Source organism: Medicago truncatula, chromosome 1 (assembly GCF_003473485.1).
Source record: "Medicago truncatula cultivar Jemalong A17 chromosome 1, MtrunA17r5.0-ANR, whole genome shotgun sequence".
Lineage (NCBI taxonomy): Eukaryota > Viridiplantae > Streptophyta > Magnoliopsida > Fabales > Fabaceae > Medicago > Medicago truncatula.
The window spans coordinates 39905421-39926893 of NC_053042.1; the positions used below are offsets into that span (position 1 = coordinate 39905421).

General features: G+C 32.2%; 1 protein-coding gene and 1 long non-coding RNA gene across 5 annotated transcripts; one reads left to right on the top strand and one right to left on the bottom strand.

Moving 5' to 3' along the window:
• The first annotated feature begins 3554 nt into the window (after positions 1-3554).
• On the top strand, positions 3555-7305 carry LOC25484645 (GDP-mannose 3,5-epimerase). 3 transcript variants are annotated; one of them, XM_013613533.2, is made up of 7 exons: positions 3555-3792; positions 4861-5271; positions 5394-5490; positions 5589-5718; positions 5839-5971; positions 6360-6567; positions 6788-7305. In XM_013613533.2, exons 2-7 carry the CDS (start codon positions 4862-4864, stop codon positions 6950-6952), a joined length of 1143 nt encoding a protein of 380 aa, XP_013468987.1. In that variant the 5' UTR covers positions 3555-3792; position 4861; the 3' UTR covers positions 6953-7305. The 3 variants fall into 3 exon arrangements, with proteins under 3 accessions (XP_013468987.1, XP_039685152.1, XP_024637872.1); XM_039829218.1 differs by having other exon boundaries at positions 3648-3785; positions 4858-5271; XM_024782104.2 differs by lacking the exon at positions 3555-3792 and adding an exon at positions 3889-3910.
• A 6810-nt stretch (positions 7306-14115) lies between these two features.
• On the bottom strand, positions 14116-16856 carry LOC112416503 (uncharacterized). Of its 2 annotated transcripts, XR_005643591.1 has the most exons (3): positions 15203-16856; positions 14832-14900; positions 14116-14578 (listed from the first exon to the last, which is right to left on the bottom strand). It is a non-coding gene; the product is annotated as an uncharacterized lncRNA (long non-coding RNA). The 2 variants fall into 2 exon arrangements; XR_005643590.1 differs by having other exon boundaries at positions 14832-16856.
• Positions 16857-21473: the final 4617 nt, after the last annotated feature.

The window sequence follows — 21473 nt, forward strand, 5'->3', positions numbered from 1 at the left end:
TGGGTGGTTTGGAGTGAAAGAAATGCCCGAGTGTTTCCTAAAAAAGAGGCCTCTTTACAAAGTTTTCTCGACAAAATCAAGCTTCAATCTTAATGGTGGCTGAAAGCAAATCGGATTAATTCTGCTTTTACTTATCACATGTAGTGGTTTAATCCTTTAACTTGTTTGAGAATCATTTTGTAATATGGATGCTTTAGCCTATTTTGTAATCCTTTAACTTGCTTTTCTTTTGGTCATTTGATGTAACTTGATACTTTATTTCCTGATTTTTCAGCACACCTTGTGCTAAAAATTTCAGGCTTCTGAACCAAATATATTCAATTTTACCTTCTTAAAAAAAAATGTATATAATTAAATAAAGGGTTAAATATGTTTTTAGTCCTTATAAATATGTCAACTTTTCATTGTAGTCTCTCTAAAATTTTCGTTCAACTTTTAGTCCCTATAAAATTTTCAATCTTCACTTTTGGTCCCTCTTTTAAAGTAAACTCATATCTAGAATTCATATTTTTTAATAAAATTTTCCATAAAAATTCAAAATATTATAAGAATCACTTCAAAAAAATTTTATAATTTTTTAACAAATCATGAATTTAATATGAATTTTTATATTTTTTACGGTTAAAAATTCATATTTAATTTTTGTTTTGTTAAAAAATTCTAAATTTTTTTAAGAATTTTTTTTAGAATATTTTACACTTTTCTGTACAATTTTATTAAAAATAAAAAAATTAAATTAAAAATAGGGACCAAAAGTAGTAATTGAAAATTTTATAGGGACTAAAACTTGAAGGAAAATTTTAGAGGGACTAAAACGAAAAGTTGGTATATTTATAGGGACCAAAAATATATTTAACCCAAAAGAAAATATACACAGAGCGCATTTGAAAGCAGTTTCCTAGTAGTTTCCCATTGTTCAATTTCAAATGCAATGGCCCTTCTGCTTCTTCCTGGCTTTGTACATTTCTATTTGATGATAGAAAATGCTTTACTTCAACCTTACTCCTTAGACCAACCGGATACATGGCTTAAATAATTCAACGCAGCCCCTACGTCACGGTATGCTCTAGTAGTAGTAAATTACAAACCTTGTCACTTAGCATTTGAGACCGCACCCATATTAAGTCCAAGTCCAGATAACTATTTCACCTCACCTTCAATAATTGAAGAAATACAACAGAAAATATGATTAAAAAAATTGAGGAATATATATATATATATATATGTATGTATATATATATATAATATATGGGCGGCTAATTTACACCCACCTCAAAACATTAAGGTGTAAACTAGCAAACTACACCCACCTAAAAATACTAAGGTGTAAGTTAAAAAATATACACTCATTTGATTATATACACTCGTTTTTATAAATTTTATCAAATTGTTTACACCCACTTCACTAATTTGCACCCACTTTTATCATTTCAAATATTGTTTCCTTAAAAATTTGTCTCTATTACATGTTTTGTACCTTAAACATGTCATTGTCTTTTTTGTTTCTTTTTTTAAGGATCTTTCTTAAGATAGTTACAAAACTGTCATTCTATTTAAATTTAATTAAAATAGAAATAAAATGGTGTTTTAGTAAAATATAAGTGGGTGTAGTTTGTTAATTTACACGTTAGTGTTTTTAAGTGGGTGTAAATTAACAGCCTTATACATGGATATATTTTGAGCAAGGACAAATTGTATCTTATATCTATGACCTTTTTAACTAAAATATGAGTTGCTATGTTAGCTTTACTTCATATATATATATATATATCTATAATTTGCGATAAACTAAGACGTTATGAACTCAACTGCGAATATTAATCCATTTGGTTAACTATCTATAACCTTTGATAAATTCCGCATGCAAATGCAGAGACTACTTTAAAAAATTACCTCTCATAACATATATGTTTACATAGACGGGTCACCGTTGTGGTAGACGCCCACACAATGTTTGTACTTTGGTTAACTATAATTTTATTTTGTTTAGTAAAGGATTTGGTTAACTATAATTATCGTCTCAATAACCAATTAACCAGCATGATTTTTAAAATATTGGGTATCATTATTGATCTTGAAGCACTTTTCTCGTTTTTGTTTTGTTCATATGCAACGTGTTAAATGCCTTTCCGATATCGCCTTAGAGGAAAAGAGGGAGATAATCAATTTGGATTTACCGAATGATTCTTTTCAATCAATTTGGATTGAGTGAATGATTCTTTTCATGAATAAAGTATATTCTGAATCCAGAAGTCCTAGTTCAACAAAATGTCGAAATTGTTAGGCCGGATGTCATGATCGGGGTTCAAATCCTGATACTTCCACTTGTGTGTGTGAGTTTATAATGGCTTTGCCATTTCGTCTATCTAAAAAAAAAAAAGTATATTCTAATGGTCATGTTAACCAATGACCCCGGAACATTAATTAAGAAAACTATAAAAAAAAAAAAAATTTAAATTAAAAAAGACATTTTATTAACTTACAAGATTGACAACACAATTTCCAATACAATACATATTATATTTGCTTCTTAACTAGTGCTCCAGGAGCACTGGTTAACATTAACTTATTCTGATTTCCCACACGATAGTGGAAAAGTACCTTTTAAGAGAAAATTATACATTTCCTCAAAACAAAAATATATAATCATTTTATACTCACATCCAATCATGCTAAATTAATATTGATAAATATATATATTTTTTCCACAATAACGTAAATAATTGGCATCATAAATTAATTTGATTGAATACATGTTTAAAAATGTTTTACACCGTCAATGTGTGTGTCTATATATAATATATCATACTCCTCAATCTAACGAGACATGTTTTACAAAAGATAAACATACAATTACTCACACAGAGATCAAAAGAGACAATGTTTTGGAAATACATTGTTGTGAACTTGAGGTCAGAACATTAATGCCCCAAGTAGGGATCAAACCTATGCAATATCCGAGAGATGACATTCCCTTTTTCGATGTGCAACATGTGAATTTTTTTTTTTTTGAAAAAAATGTGAGTTAGAAGTTCCTTATTTGATGAAAATATGCATGTTGAACGACATATAAGTGGGATGGCTGATATACATAATGTTTGAAGACGTTGAGTAAAAAATTTTTGTGGTTACTTTTAGTCCAATGTAATGATTCCATGAATTCCACTCACAACCCTACACCCTTAGTTCTGATGCAATGGACCAAGAAACCAAAAAGTCTCATATTGCATAGGAATCACTAGAAATAGTAGTTTTATAAAGAACACACTCCTCAATCAAACGATGCGCCATTTACAAAATATAAAATTGTGAGAGTTCATACTAGACTTAAAATGGACAATTTTTCAAAACACTGTGGTGCGGACTTGAGGTCAAAACTCCAATATTTATCCAAAATAGTTTTTGTTGGAAATGAAATAAAATATATAAAATATTCCATAATAATAATTTACTCCTCCTCATCTACTGACTTTAAGTTTAGATATTTTTTAATCTATGGTGTGTAATGTAATGTTGTTAGTACATGAAAATAATGTTGTAAAGTGAGAAGTTTCATGAGAGAGGAGTGACAAAATGAAAACATTGTCTTGTCTTGGTGTGGATAGTAGATAGATACACTACACCAGCCAGCCAATCATGCTATCTATATATGTGTGCTAGCAAAATAACGAACAAGTGGCCTTCCCTTCTCATCCTATATATATTGATTAGATAGCATACCATTTTCCACCAATTGCCTCTCTCAACTCATACCTCTTCTCTCCGTACATTATCGTCATATCAATCAATCAGGTTTCTTCCTCAATTTCCCTTTTTCAATCACTTCAACTTCTCCAACAATATATTTACATTTATATCATTGCGGTTTAGGGTTTAACCTTTCAATTATCAAGGATTTGTCTTCATAAACGTAATGTAAAACGGTTTTACTGTGTCGTGTCTTCGTTTTTGTTCTGTCTCTCTGCATATCATTGTTTTTGTTTTACTCTCACCATTTATCACTGCTATTTTATACTAGTATATATAATAACAATAATAATTCTACTATTCTTTGTTTTGCTTCAATTCAATATTCAATATCTTCACCTAAAAAACCAAAATTTTTGTCATCCTTTTCAAAAATTGAATGTTTTTAAGAATTCTTTTTATTTATTTTTATAATTTCAAATAGCATAACGGTGAGACTGACACATGCTAAGTGCTGAAAAGTGGGGAATTGTAATTCGAACCTGCGCCCTATCATATCAATTGTTTCTGCATTTTAATTTGAGTTGTACTTACGAAATGAACACACATTTAAATTCTTTATTTCCTATTTTTTTTGTCAACGATAGTGAATTAGACTCTGTTTGGCAATGCCAAATTCCGAGGTTATTGGCTTATAAGTTCATGTTACGAAAAAGACTCGTTTGGTAACATTTTGTTACGAGCTTATAGCTTATTTTTACTAGCTTATAACTTATTTTGATAAGCTAATTCAATTAGCTTGTAATGTATCCCTTTTCCCTCTCAATTTTACACCTGTCATCACAATTGAAAAAAATTAAATATCAATTAAACATATATATTTTATGTCATTTCGTATTTATAAGCTAGCTCACCGCTAATGTTACCGAACACTACAAATTCAACCAGCTGGTTTATCTATTATAAGCTACCTTATAAGCTATTCTCTATTTTTTGTCAAACAGTCTTAATTGTTTTCATATGCTTTCATTATTTAATTGCATTATAGCATCCCTCATGTGCCTGCATGTGCTCTATTGTGTTTTTGAAATTCTTAGCCTTTGCATTCCATTATTTGATTTGTTTATGGAGTATCTGCATGTGTTTTGAGTTTAATCTGTGTTGTATATGCAGAATGGGAAGCACTGAAAAAACTAACTATGGAGAATACACCTATGAGAATCTCGAGAGAGAGCCTTACTGGCCATCAGAAAAGCTTAAAATTTCCATCACTGGTGCTGGGGGTTTTATCGCGTCACACTTAGCGCGGCGTCTCAAGAAGGAGGGACATTACATTATTGCTTCTGACTGGAAGAAAAATGAGCACATGACTGAGGACATGTTCTGTGATGAATTCCATCTTGTTGATCTCAGGGTCATGGATAACTGCTTAACCGTTACTAAAGGGGTTGACCATGTTTTCAATCTTGCCGCTGATATGGGTGGAATGGGTTTTATTCAGTCCAATCATTCTGTTATTATGTATAACAACACAATGATTAGTTTCAATATGATTGAAGCTGCTAGGATTAATGGCATTAAGAGGTTAGTATCTTGTACATCGTGTTTTTGGATGTATAACCTAACAAATATTTGTGATGTTGTGTTAGTTTCAATTATATTACATACTTTACTCACGCCAATTGCGAAAAATGTGTCCTTTTCAGGTTCTTTTATGCCTCAAGTGCTTGTATCTACCCTGAATTTAAACAGTTAGAAACTACTAATGTGAGCTTGAAGGAGTCTGATGCATGGCCTGCTGAGGTTTGTTCGCGATTCCTTTTGGTTGTTTGATGCATTTTGGTTCTTTATTTTTACATTAGGCTTGGGATTGATGTGTTCATTTTGATGAATGTGTTTAGCCACAAGATGCGTATGGGCTAGAGAAGCTTGCAACAGAGGAGATTTGCAAGCACTATAACAAAGATTTCGGAATTGAGTGCCGCATTGGGAGGTTCCATAACATATATGGTCCTTTTGGAACATGGAAAGGTATGCTCTCAATTGAATTGTAAATTTGGGTTGTTTTGTCTTTTCTGAAAGAATAAATTAGTTGACGTTTTAACTTTGGTAAACTTACGTATTTAATGAGTTTGTTGTGTTGTCATACAGGTGGAAGGGAGAAGGCTCCTGCTGCTTTTTGTCGGAAAGCAATCACATCCACAGACAAATTTGAGATGTGGGGAGATGGTTTGCAAACACGATCATTCACCTTCATCGATGAGTGTGTTGAAGGTGTACTTAGGTAGGTCTTGGCTGATTGTTTGATTTTTCCAGCTTACCTCATGTGTTTTTTCTTGAGTTTATGTTTGAATTAGAATTTTGAAGTTATGATTTCTATGAATGTTGTAAACAGAACCATTTAAGCAAAGTTTTCATTTTTGAGTTATTCTAAGGGGTCGTCAATTTCATTAAATAGTTTCTTCACGAAATCCAGTTAGCTAACTCAATCAACATCATTGTATTAAATGACAATGAGAGGGCTTATTGCCTCTGTATAATTTAGTATTGCCTTAATCGGTTGGATAGGGAAAATGATATGGTGGTTACCAAGCAATTGTTTCATCTTTTATTCAAAAGTTAATTTGTATTCTATGATAAGACTTGACAATTTGATCTATTGTTATGTTTAGACTGACTAAATCCGATTTCCGCGAGCCGGTAAATATTGGAAGTGATGAGATGGTCAGCATGAATGAGATGGCTGAGATTGTTCTTGGTTTTGAGGACAAGAAGACTCCTATACATCACATTCCTGGCCCAGAGGGTGTTCGTGGTCGTAACTCAGACAATACACTAATAAAAGAGAAACTTGGCTGGGCTCCAACAATGAAGTTGAAGGTATAAAATGACTCCTTCCTTCTTTCTTGTGTCTTAATAAGTTTTCATCCAATTTGGCTCCTTCGTCTTCTTGCAGAAAGAGTAATGGAATTTTTAGGTTTTCTACTCATCAGTAAAATTCATAGTTGACCTTCTTCTTTCTTACTGTTTGAACTTGATGAATATTCAAAGGATTCTGTGTATATTTTTTTACAGCAGTATCTAAATTCTGGTATTGTAGGATGGGCTGAGGATTACATATGTCTGGATTAAGGAACAACTTGAAAAGGAGAAGGCTCAAGGTCTTGATACATCAGGGTACGGCTCATCAAAAGTGGTTTCAACCCAAGCACCAGTCCAATTAGGCTCACTTCGGGCAGCTGACGGCAAAGAGGGGAGTAGTTAATTCATGGCAGTAGCAGTCAAGTAAATGTTTCCGGAGAAGAGTGTGCTTTATATTGCAGCTTAATAGGGTCGATGTCATGGTTATTAATTGTTTGCACGTTATTTATGCGTAGATCGGAATCCTTATTGCTCAATGTATTTCATATTGCCTTTTTTTAAAGCACTTGTCGGTGCTTGGGGTGGTTTTCTGCACTAGAAGTTCTAAATGACTTGTTTTTAGTCTCAATCTGTGGTTAATAAGCAAACAATTGTTTTCTTCCTCGTGATTTACGAAGTTCAATGTAATTGGTTCATGTTGTTTCTGAATGTTTTATGATATCAGTATATGTAGTGCCAGATATATTTACTATTTCAGCATAAAGCTTTGTTATTGTCTTGCCAAAACCATTGTCACTTCTACAGTTGTTATTTTAGAAAGTGTACACTGTTCAAGCATCAATTTCACTCTAACGATAGTTGTTAATCCATTTTGTAAGGCAACCTTGCTTATTTTTTCAACCATTCTGCTTGTGCTTGTGCATATGTATGGCTCTAATATGAGGCTACAACCTTCTTCTCTCCCTGGCACTCTGCTCTAGCGCCTTTCTCCACTGTGCCACGACTCAGTATCTTCCTCTGTTACACCAATTCAAGCTTTTTATGATTTTGTTGATTTTGGATAAAGCTTTTGTGATTTTGATTTTCAGATTAGGATTGTGTTTTTATCAGTATGTTTGGATATTATTTGTGGTTTAATGTTTTGTTTTTCATGTTTGGTGTGATTTTGATTCCAGATTTCCGTGCTTGATTTTTCGTTTGTAGTTTTCTTATTTTTTGTGTGCATGATTACTATATAATGAGATTATGTTATTTTGCTCTTCAATCTGTTGATTATGGATGGCTAGTTGGCTACTGATATCTTTTGAAATTACATTGAACGCACATTCCGCCTAGCACAAGATGTACTAGGACACACAACAAAAATAGAACATTGTCAGAATACGAACAACAATACTAAAATAGACAAAAAAAAAAAATTACAAGTCAATGCCCAAACAAACTAGAGGATTAAGCTAACAATTATGATAACCGAAAGTAAATTAACATGTTTTGCCTTCAACCACCAAAACGAAAGAAGCTTTATTTTATCTAACATTTCATGCTTCCTTGCTGTTAAATATTCTATTGTTACATTCTTTTCATATTACCCAAACACATGACAACCAAATTAAAATAAAGCACAAACCGTAGACTTTTTGAATTAGCACCTATCTTACTGAATTACACAAAATGATCATACGTGTAGATATGATCTACTAATGAAATTCCAAACCGTTACCCAAGAAGATGTCAAATACAACCAAAAAAAGGACAAGACAAAAATAGATGTGCTGATGATTCCTCCCCACCACACCCACCAACACAAAGCTCAAATTGTTGTTGAATGATGCCACGTCTACGAAGGTTATCCTATGTTTGATTCTGATTCTGAATAAGACGCCACACAAAAACAGAAACCTTTAGGGGGACCTCTTTATGCCAAATAAGATATGTTGTTATTGATGAAGTAAACATATCCGCATTCGTTATAGAATTCGTAAACACCACGAACTGAGTAACATTTGTTAGTCTCTAACCGCCATTGCCACTTATCAATCCCATCATCCTACAAAACAACATTAGATAACAACCAGCAACACTCCCCAACTATCTCCTCCTTCCAAGCAAACAATCTCCGCTTCCATTTCCACGTCTCTCCACCTTCACCGCAACCTAACTCAAGCATCGCAAAAAGAGACATCAAACAATCATCTATTAATTCATAAAGACACCTATAATGAACACTCGACGAAACATCACCTTACCAAGGATCCGTACAAAAATAAGGTTGGGTGGTGAAAAATTAATATTTGATTGTTAAGTTTTTGTTTAAAAATTATTCTTATATGGTGGATGTCACTAAAATCTTCTCCATTGTCGAAACCTCATAAAAACAATTCAATTCTTATAGTTCAAAATCTCGTTCCAAACTGCAAAGAACTGCATTGGAGATAATCTTACTCTTGAGCACTCATCAACCCTCAAGAAAATAGAACAGAAACTCGTGTATTTAACACACACTGCCTAGTCCACAACTTCTTGCATCAAATTTTGTCTCCTCAAAGCTGTCCATTGCTATTCCTTGATGTGTCACATAAAATCCTATATCTAACAATGAAACTTGAACAAATGATGAATCCAAGTGTCAATTTTAGTTATCTTTGTTTCTTTTCGGCCAGTCGATATGGGGTCTAATACAAACTTGATATATTCTTTTACCTTTATGAGTTGTGAAATTATTTATTTATTTGTCAAAGTCTTATGATTAAATAATTCTAACATTTCACTCCCAATAAATAATATGGCTAATCCATTCGGTTTAAACAATTTTGTGTCACACAGTTTTGATCTCATGGTTGGATCATTTATTACAAGACAATGATTTGGCAAAGTTGTAATCTATACCCTCTAATAAAGATTCACCAATCATTGTACCCAAAGTAAATAAAAAATCACCAATCAAAATAAAAAGCAGCGTGTAATAGTATATATATTTTTACAGTAGCAAATCTGAGTCTATCGTTAGCAGTTTTGTAATTCTCATCACAAGTGGTTGGCATTGATGGACGGGCCCTTGCCTTCCATTTCATAATTCAGAGAATTTCTTTCCCACCCATCTCTCTTGTCACGCATCCTACAATATTATCAAAATGCATGATTTCTTTAAGTGTTCGATTATAGAATTTGAAATGCTCCAATAATAGAACATAATGCATATTTTTGTTTTTACAGTGATCATATGTACAATATGCAGGTACATATGAAAGACTTGTTTCGGCAATTTGTTTTTACCGGAAATAATCACTATGTGCACACATCCAAAAAAGTTTGATACAAAAAGGTGCACCAAGAAAAGTGGATCGTTTCGTATGGTCAACCAAGCGATCATCTTCTCTCTTTGAACGTGTCGACTCTCGTCTCCAGATGCACAAATTTCACAATCGAAGTAGAGAAAGTGTGCATGCTAGTAATAAGTCTCCTAGCCCTCCTCCAGTTCAACTCAATTTCCCACGAGTGGGTTGGAATTGGTGGACGTGACCTTACCTTCCATTTGATAAGACATTTTTCAGATTATAAAACCTGAAAGATGTATTTCTACATCTCAAAGCTCTCCTATAGCCATTAATCCTTTTTATTTTTTGAAAAAAACTAATTCAGATTATATAATCCAAAAGAGTGTTTCCCACCTTTGAATTATATTATCCGAAATACACACATATCCTAGAATCAGACATCACCTCACCTCCTTTCTCACATTCCACTCCATACACCTCCAAAAGTGTGATTTGGGATCTTCTTAACTTAAAATATCATCATTAGCTTGAGAATAAATGGCTAATATAATAAAAGTGTGTTCCATATTGGCCAATCTGGATGAGTTTTTGTCATCTCTGAATTGGACAATTTGAACTATACCAACATAGAAAAGTGATACGTGAAAGACAAGAAAACACAAGAAAAAAACAATGAGACAAGATAGTTTAGAGTCACATTACCTTTACTTTCAAACAAAAATAGTGAGAATAGAGTCAATAGATGATAGAGTTGTGAATGAAACAAAAGTTGTGGAATAGGGGTTTTGTTTATAATGATTTTGAGTGAGAGAGTTGAAGAAGATAACGAATTTCAAATATATGACCATGCATGTATTTTGTACCGTTTGGATTGGCCAATATCCGAACAAATCCTTTCCAAATTGTGTAATCAAGAGGAGGGTAGATTTGGGAATTAGAAATTTGGAGCCTTTTGAGTATATAGCGTGGTAGAAAAAAATTCTTTAATCTTAGAAATTTGGAGCCTTTTGAGTATATAGCTCTTTTTGACATGAATCCTCACAAGGCGCCGGGAGAGGATGGGTACCCCGCTATATTTTTTCAAAAATGTTGGGACACAGTTGCTGATTCTATATACCAGTTTGTGAACCAGGTTTGGGTTACCCCTTCTCTTATATCTTCTATTAATAATACTCTCATTGTGATGATCCCTAAGATTGATAAACCTGAATTTGTCTCTCAATTTAGACCTATTGCTTTATGTAATGTTATTTATAAGATAATTTCTAAGGTTATTGTCAACAGAATCAAGCCATTGCTTGATGGTATTATTTCTCCATATCAGTCCAGTTTTATTCCAGGTAGAAGTATCCACCATAATATTATTGTGGCTCAGGAGATGGTACATTCCATGGCCAGAATGAAAGGCAACAAGATGTTCATGTCCATCAAAATTGACCTAGAAAAAGCTTATGATCGCATCAATTGGAATTTTGTGGAGAATTGCTTGGAGGATTGTAAATTCCCTCCTAATCTCATTCAAATTATACGTGATTGCATATCTTCGCCTAGTTACAAAATTTTGTGGAATGGGGATAAAACTGACACGTTCACTCCAACTAGAGGAATTCGTCAAGGAGATCCTCTCTCCCCTTACCTTTTTGTTATTTGCATGGAGAGATTATCTCATATCATTTCCGACCGGGTGGAAGCTCAGTATTGGAAACCAATGCGGGCAGGTAGGTATGGCCCTCAAATTTCTCACCTTCTTTTTGCTGACGATCTTCTTCTTTTTGCAGAGGCTTCTATTGAGCAGGCACATTGTGTGATGCATTGTTTGGATATGTTTTGTCAAGCTTCTGGGCAGCGTATTAATGGCCAAAAGACTCAAATTTTTTTCTCAAAAAATGTGGACAACCAGCTCCGTCAGGATATTTTGCAACACACAGGTTTCACTCAAGCTAATAGTTTAGGCAGGTATCTTGGAGCTAACATAGCTCCAGGAAGAACTTCTAGGGGAAATTTCAGCCACATCATCAACAAAATTCAGAATAGACTTAGTGGATGGAAGCAACAATGTTTAAGTCTTGCGGGCAGAATTACTCTTTCCAAGTCTGTCCTTAGTTCTATTCCTTATTATCATATGCAGTATGCTAAGCTACCTAAAACTCTTTGCAGTGAGATGGAAAAAATCCAAAGAGGTTTTGTTTGGGGGGATACAGAACATACCCGCAAAGCTCATTTGATTAGTTGGGATACCTGTTGTTTACCCAAGAAGGAGGGGGGTCTTGGATTTAAAAGGCCTCTTTTGATGAATGAGGCTTTCCTCATGAAAATCCTATGGAACCTTATTAACAAGCCTAATGACCTTTGGTGCAGGGTGTTGTATAGTAAGTATGGGAGAAATAATGATTTGAAGATAACTATAAACTCTCAACCTTATGATTCTCCTTTATGGAAAGCTCTTACTAGGGTGTGGGATGATTTTCAAAGAAACATCATCTGGCAAATAGGAGATGGTAATAGTGTCAATTTCTGGTTGGATAAGTGGGGTCCAAACAACAATTCCCTCATTTCTCTAGCGACAAATTCGTATGTGGATACCACTCTTCTAGTTAGGGATGTGATGAGTTCTTCTGGTAATTGGGATCAAAATTTCCTTTTTGATAACTTGCCTAACAACATAGTTGAAAAGGTGTTAGCTCTCCCTGCACCTTCTAGTGGTGATGGTCTTGACATTATTGGTTGGGGAGGCACGAGTACGCGACAATTCTCAGTCAAAAGTGCTTACGACATGAAAGACGGAAATCATGCTAATACCGGAGGGGATTGGAAAAGTTTGTGGAATTGGAAGGGTCCGCAACGAATTCAAACCTTCATTTGGTTGGTTGCTCATGATCGCATTTTAACTAATTACCGTCGAAGTAGATGGGGTGTTGGCATATCCCCAATTTGTCCTTCTTGTGGGAGTGAGGATGAGACTACTCTTCATGTACTCAGAGACTGCACTTATGCAACCGAGGTATGGATCAGACTTGTACCTTCAAATTGTATAACTGACTTTTTTTCCTTTGATTGCAGGGATTGGGTTTTTACAAACCTCAATAAGCGTCAAAACAGAGATCTCAACTCTAAGTGGAAGACAACTTTCATGTCTACTTGCTGGTATATTTGGAAATGGCGGAACAAGACAGTCTTCGAGGAAAATTTCCAGAGACCAGAGAATCCCACAAGTATCATCCAAAAGTTTACTAGTGATATTGAAGATTGTACACTTAATCATTTTCAAATGGATCTTCGTCACACTGAAACAATTTATATTGGCTGGAAATATCCTCAAGAGGGATGGATCAAACTCAATTGTGATGGAGCTTGCAAAGAGAATGGAGATCGCTCGGGTTGTGGAGGTTTACTTCGGGATGCTAATGGTAGATGGATCAAAGGTTTTGTCCGCAAGATTGGCGCGTGTGATGCTCTTCATGCAGAGATGTGGGGTATGTACCTTGGTCTAGAGTTGGCTTGGAGGGACGGTATTTCTCAGCTTTGCGTTGAAAGTGATTCAAAATTGCTTATTGACATGATAACAAATAATTGCAAGATGAATGGGACAATCCCTGTGCTCATTCGGCGTATTCAAAATATTTTGAATCGTAATTGGCGGATTCAGGTTCATCACACTTTGCGAGAAGGCAACAGAAGTGCTGATTGGCTTGCCAACTTCAGCCTTACCATGGATTCATGGAATTTTACTATTTTGGAGACCCCTCCTAGTGAGCTCAATAGTCTCCTCTTTGATGACATCTCTGGTGCTTGTATGCCTAGAAATGTTCGTGTAATTGTTTAGTGTTCTCTTTTGGGCTTCGGCCCTCTCTTGTACCAAAAAAAAAAAAAAAAAAAATGTGTTCAATTTTTCTTTTATATTTTTGGGCGAGTTTTGTCTTACAAACCTACCATTTACCTTGATAGGTTGGACACTCCAACCTATTTCTTTAGGTTTAAGGTAGGTTGATATGTATACTTCTCTTCATCCACAACAAGTTACATAAAAAAAGATTCTTATCAAAAATGTCTTTGAAGTCATGTTAACGACCTAATGAAATTGGATTTGCTAGTGAGTTTACTAAGTTGCTGAAATTTGTAAAAAACATTACAGAAGATAAAGCTTGAAATTAATATTTTAAAAGTTTATTTATTTTACTAAATCATTATAATAGATTAATTTGATTTTTTTTTTAATTAAATAAATATTTCTAAACATAAATAATTCCCACCATTCTTTAAAGGTAATTTAGAAAAAACCTTAAAACAATGATAGGAGAAATTTATAGTTTTTATGTCATACAACCATTTTCAAATTGAAGTTAACAAAGTGGAATTTGTTTTTCAACAACAAAATAATGAGTTCAATAGGGAAAGAGTTCATGGGATACCCAACCCATGTTACAAGTCAAATGTAAACATTGTTCCCATGAGGCAAACAACTATCATCTAGAGGGAGCAACCAAGTGAATCCACAACCCATTAAAAAAAAAGACACTACACCAAAAACCATATCCAATAGGTATGTTCAATAAGACCAATACCTCCAAAATAGTTGGTTTCTAATTAAGACAAGATTAATTCATTCCTAATACCTCAAATAAACTAGTATAGAATGCCAACCTCACCTCCTTGGAACATTCTTCCCACATCCATGGATGCAAGAAAATAATGCATTCAGAATAAGAGAGACATAACCAAACCCACCAACCTAAACACCACATACCACATTTGAGCTGCAAAATCACATCTCATGAATAAGTGCAAAGTCGTTTCCTCAATGTTGTCACACAAATTATCAAAAGACATCTTGAGGTTCAATGATAAACTCCCCAATGAAATAAGTTAGAATTATTTAGTAGGAATTATTCTTATCTAAAAAGAAGCTATACTGATGAAAATCAATTACCTAAGATGGTGTAAAACTAGAGAATTGCTTTTTCAACACAAATTACTCTCAACCTAAAAGGCTTCTCCCAAGAAGTTTACCTTCATGGAAAACATAGGCCGATTTCACCGAGAAACCTATACCGGTATCCGGCGCCTCCATTCCTTGACCTTCCACATGAAATATAGAAACTAAATTCATAAGTTTTGTGGCCTAATCTTCTTCCCAAGTAAAAAAAACCCTACTTCCAATAGAAGGTCCTCTCAACACTCCATATTTAGTTGATTTTCATTAAATATTGTCACTGTAAAATTTAAACAAGAATAAAATTGAAGTTATCATATGATGAATTCAAATCCAGAAGAAGAAGAGAAAAAAGTAGTAACTGTTAGAAGACAAAAATATATCCTAAAATAAACATTAAAGTTGTTACATTACATCTCATAGCTATACTGATAAACTCATGCATTACCGTTGAAGGGGCCGCAGCTAGCTAGTAGGTAGTTTGCCAAGTGTTGATACAACTATACTCCTCTGCCAACAACAGTTGTCCCAAGCTTGTACTTTTTTGCTGCTACGGTCTAAGTCTAACACTCAGTTCAACAAGTTTAGACTCAAATGCTTAATAAACAATTAATGTAGTTTAAAAGGTAGTCTTCTTTTGGAAGCACCAATATATTAAAGTGAGAGAATGAAATTCATCCTTTTATAATTTTCCCAACCAAATCACCTCTACATGCATCCACAAAGTTTGAGCAAGGCATGTAATTGAAAAAGGTCTAATGAAACTATATACTCCATCAATTCAAAAAAAAAATATAGCTTATCCTTTTATGTAGAACTTTTTTATTCAAATTTTTAACTGTATGAAGTATTTTTTTTTTTTTTTGAAGGGGACCGTATTAAGTATTTATTTACCTAATAATATCTCTCAAGTTCTCAGGTTCGATTCTAACTGGTATCAATTTCGGTGGGCTAGTTCCGCTTCTTAGAAAGAAAGAAAAAAAACAAGTAACAAATAAGGTGAATATGTATAAATGAATTATTAAGGACGGAGGAGGTATAACCTAAGATACAAACTCCATATTCAGGTGTGCCCATGGTCATATATGTGCATGATCTGTGTATATCTACTACACATATGTAACATGCCATGCTTCTATAATGATTTCCATAACACTATAATAATTCAACCAATTGAACAAAAAAGCAACACAATACAAGCATATCAAAGAGACAAGGATCTATATGTATCATTGATGGATATTGAAAATGTGTGAGGTGTGGGAAGAAGAGGGAACAATTAGTTATTCCAATGTCTATATATCTGTGCATAACTACTTTTTCTAGATCTTGAAGTTTGGAATCATACCAATCCAATCCATATGAAACAAATGTAAAAATATATATATAGATCTCAGAAGATAAGATTGTTATTTCAAATGAAACAGTACTTCTGCATATTATATGAAGATATATGAGAAAAAAAGGACCAGTATCCCCAAATCCAAGGTAAGAAGTACACACCGAGTTACTGTCACTTGATTTCAGATTCCAGAACATAATATTTCACAGCTTCCTTCTCTTTCTCAATTTCTGCAAAAATCTTGCAACATATTCAAATGAATTCTGAACATCATAAGAAAAATGTATAATCTGAATTAGTACTGCAATTATTCAGATAGCATGCATATATATAAGTATGGAAGAAAAAGCTTTATGGATCTAGAAGGAATGGAACAAACCTTTTTTCTAGGGTTCTAAGATAAAGAATGAAATGAAATCTGAAAGGTAAGAAATTAGGGTTTGTATATATGCTTCCAGTCAAGAGGTGAAGCTGCCATATGATCTATTCTTGCCATTAGAAGGTAAGCTCAGATCATGCTGGCAGCTTCAACTGCTGAAGGTGCACAAATCTATAGATAATATATCACACTTTCCTACACAAACCGTTCTGTCAGCTATGTGTGTGTGTATATAAATGCTCTTCAAAGTTGAGGATTGAGTGTATATATATATATACACAAAGAATTAACAGTGATGAGAAGATTGAAAACTTAGCTAGCTATAGGCTAGCAAAAACAAAGGCATGACAAGTATATTTGATATATACTCTCTCTTTTCAACTATGGCTTTTGTAGAAGAAACAGTTCTTATTTATTTATTTATTTATTGTTTTTTAAATTTAATTCAATATTAACTATTATTTTGTCATTTCAACAAAAAAAAAACTATTATTTTGTGAATAATAATCTTAACTATTTGTTGATAATGAATAATATAAGAAAAATAAGGAAAAATAAAAATAATTAACAGAATTTATTGGATTTTTTTATAAATGTAAATTAATTTAAATTGACTAAAGTAAGATTACTCAAAAATAATGAACAAAGGAAGTAAGAGTTTCTTCTCCTCAACAAGTTAAGGAAGTAAGAGATTCTTATTAAATCCACTATTTTTAGCATGTGCAAATTAACAAGTTTTTGTATAACTTTCTAATTTAGACCCATTAAAAAAATGAGAGGTTGTAAGTTAGCAAATTCCTATAAGATTTGCTAACGTGCACAGCCTGATTTTTTAGTTTATTTGTGTGTGAATTTTCATTTCGTCTATCTACTAAACAAAAATTATAACGACCATTTTTTTTTTATAGGAAGCAAACCAAGATATATTAGTTTAATGAGTTTTTATTATAACTTCTCATTATATGGAAGCTATAACTTGTTAACTTTTTATTTTTGATGAAAGATGTAAATTGAATACAAACTTTTCAGGTTTTTTCCCTTTCCAATTTTATCTTTTATATAAACCATCTTATTTATAATTTAATCATTCTTTATTTAATTAAAAATTTTTTTTTTAAGTATATACATGTTTATATAAAAATATGAGGCGCCTAATACAAAACAGTTAAAATGAACAATTTATTATTTCTAGTAAATTTTAATAAAATATTAAATATGTTCTAGATTTTTTATTATTATAAAATTCATTTTTTAATAACTATATTAGATTAAATCATGAGAAGATATTACATTTTAGTGTAATATTCTTTCTTTCAATTTTACCATTTGTTTAAAAAATAATTAATTATTTTATCCTTTATTCAACTTTTATTAATTTTATTGATAAAAGGTGAAAGAAATGTGTCTGTCTGTCTGTTTGGACGTTAGTTCATTATAAAATAAGTGGTTGTAAATTAGCCTACCCAGAATGTATGTGGTGCTTATAATAATAATAATAATAAAAGCAAAAACCCTAGAAGTTCCTTTATTTTAAATTTGTCTACCTGTCTGTACTGTGCTTAATTTTAAATACCCTATTAGCTAGGCTACGTTTGGACCATCTCTGGTTCTAAATAGCTAGTTTTGTTGTCTCAGTGTCATCTCTTTAATTTTGTCTCATCTGATGGAGATAGATCACTGTCTCTTTATCGTTACTTTGTATTTTTCTGCAACTTATTATATGTACGTATGTTATTTTTTAATTTTTGAAGTCCTGAGAGATGATATTTAATTGTCGTTATATAATATCAAGAAAAATGGCAAAATTAAAATTTGATATAGTAGATTATCATAATGTTAAAATCCTTGAAAAACAGAGAGCATCTTTTCTCACATTATTAAGACATATAGTCGGCTCAACTGTGAATCAACTATAAAATTCTTGCTTTGGTGTCCCATTTTTCTCCGGTTGCCATTTTGTTGCATAATTATTAAATAGTATGCCATTTTTCTCATAAGATTCTTTTTCCCATTTTTCATTAATCAATTTTTGAGCAAAAACAGTTTTTATATTATTAAATAGTATGCCATTTTTCTCCGGTTGCATCTCAAACAACTTAAAGAAATTCCTAATTTAAGAAAAGAAGGTTACTATTTTTATTTTTTTTGAGGGAAAAAGAAGGTTACTAATTTTATGAAGTGGTAAAGAAATGTAAAATAATAATTTTTTTGCGGTTTTTTTTTGTTTTTTGTTTTTTGTGGAGATAATGTGTTAATTTTGTAAGAAAAGTATGGATACTATCCTTCACAGAACGTGCAAGTTCTCTCTCTAAAAATCTAACTATTCTAACGGCCCCCCTACACTGTACAATGGCAGGAGGAGGAAGCAATAAAAAAATAAAAATGCATGAAAGGATTAGCCATTAATTACGGACTATAGCTATTCTCCAATGGCCATGTCGGCAACTTTATAATAATTAAATTAAGGAAGAGAACCATAAAGAATTGTAAGATCAAAAAGTTAAACAAAGAGAAAGATGTATATGCATGTGGTCCAATATAATACTCCTTCCATTCTGCAATAAATGACCTGTTTAAAAATGTGTAATTTTGATCTAATTTACTTTGATCATATTTTTCTACTAATATACAAAGATAAATAATATCATATAAAATGTCGTTAGATTCGTCTCGATGAGTATTTTCAAAATATCAAATTTTCATAATTTTTTCCAATATATTATTCAAGATATTTAAACTTAAAATTACACATTGGTATGCGTAATTGGGTCAACTAGGTCACTTATTAAGGGACGGAGGAAGTATTGTTTTAACAAATTTTATTTAAATAATATCACGCTCACGCCACCACATGCAGACACTAGCTAGTGAGAATTTCTATATATCTTAAAACTATGGTTGGATGACACTTTAATCTTTTTCTTTTCCTTTCTTTCTCATAATGTGTGTGTTGTATGTAAGGTAGGTATCAATTAGAACGAACCAAATAGAGTATGTGAACAATTAGTGTATATAGGGGACCATTCATTTGCAATTTGCACAGATCTGATCGTTCAGTGTTACATAAGGTTCACACAATCACAAGAAAAGGATGGAAATCAAGATAACAAACATTTTCTTAAAATTTTCTCTTTCAACTAAAGATAAAGTGATATTGCTATATGCATCGTCAAGCTCAATGTTTATGATAGCCTTTAGTTCTCTACACTTTTGTGCTCCTCCCACCTCTCATACGGAGTGCTATGTTTGAAAGAGTGACAATTTTATTAAAATTGTAGAGTATAGTTTTTGCTAAAATCATGATGACCCATTAAATTTTGTTAACATCACCATGAATTCAAATATGCATTTATTATTTAACATCATTTATAAATAAGAAAGTATTAGTTCTCTTAATAAAATTACATTTCTTTCTTGCCTAATACTTTCTTCGTCTCATTATAAGTGTTAGTATTTTTATTTTTGCAACAAAAGGGAAGGAAAAAAAAAAATAAGAAAAGATCCAAATTAGGGTCAAACAAACTCAACACCCGTGATATCTGTTAAGAGGACAGAGGTCATATCAGGAAGGGTTTCGTTCAAAATAACAAGGCTACTATCACTTAGAGTACTCTTTCTAGCTAGAAAATCAACTACAATGTTACTCTCACGCAAAGTATGTTGAAAACTAACACCAATCTCTATGAAGAAGGTGTTTAATAGTCATGATCAAATTTTCATACTTGTGATGTACATTCAAATCCTTTAAAAAACTATACCCCCTTTGTCCCATATTTAATAGTCATGATCAAATGATATACTTCCTCTGTCCTATAATAAGTTAACATTTTGTTCATTTCACATATTTAATAATAGTCGTGGTCAAATTTAAAAGAATATACTTCCTTTGTCCCATAATAAGTTAACATTTTGTTCATTTCACACATATTAATTATGAAAAAGTGTATAAGTGAAAGAGTGAGAAAAATATTTTCAGTATCCTTGTCAAGTATTAGTGTATTCTTCATTATCATAAATGTAAAGTGAATTATGAATGATAAAAAGTAGTATTCATTATAGTGTATAATTAAAAAAAAGTAATTCATATTGAATTGACTCAGTTATTTTGGGACGGAGGGATTACTTAATATTTAACCTTAAGATAATGTATATTTCTTAGGAAAATAAATTTTTATATTAAATTGAATAGTTAAATAATGCTTTAAAAGACTAAACTATAACTCAAATTACCATGTTTTAGTTTTCTTAATAAGTGTGAATTTGTGTTTTTTGCTTATAAATTGGGACGGAGGGAGTATATTAATTGAAGTAGTTAAAAATAATAGTAGTATCAATATATAATAACAACCTAAAATTTAAGTTGGAAAAAAACATCATTATAACTTGTAGGCATTCTTGCATAAAATCATCACAAATTTGTATACTCCCAGCAAACGAAGAGTAATGATATTTGTACAATCATTTGGTGATAACTCTTGTAATAATCTTCTTTCAAAAACAATTTTTTTTTTTTTGTAACAATCTTCTTTTTCTCTCTTCTTATTGGCCAACAACAATAGAGAATAAGAAGAGAAGAAAGAAAAAAAAGAGCAAGCACATGATACGAGTACGAGAGAAAGGATTGTTCAAACGTTATCATAAAATGATTGTATAATAAAACCATAAATAAAGTGAAAATCTTGAGAACAAGAACAGACATAGTTATTTTCCTCTTAACGTAGGAACAGACATAGTTATTTGCCTCTTAACTTAAACGACAATGTAATATCAAAACAACTGAAAAAAAGAACAATTTACAATCGGAAATGAGAATTGAGAATTGAGGTGAAAAAGATGTAACAAATTAATTGTGGGTGTTGGGGCCAAAATTAAAAATAGTTTAATTTTGATTTATCAGGGTATAAAAAAAAAAACTTCACCGTCAACAAATCACAAACAATTATATGACTTTAAAAATAATTATAAATAAAATTAAATATTTTCAATGATTTTCGACGG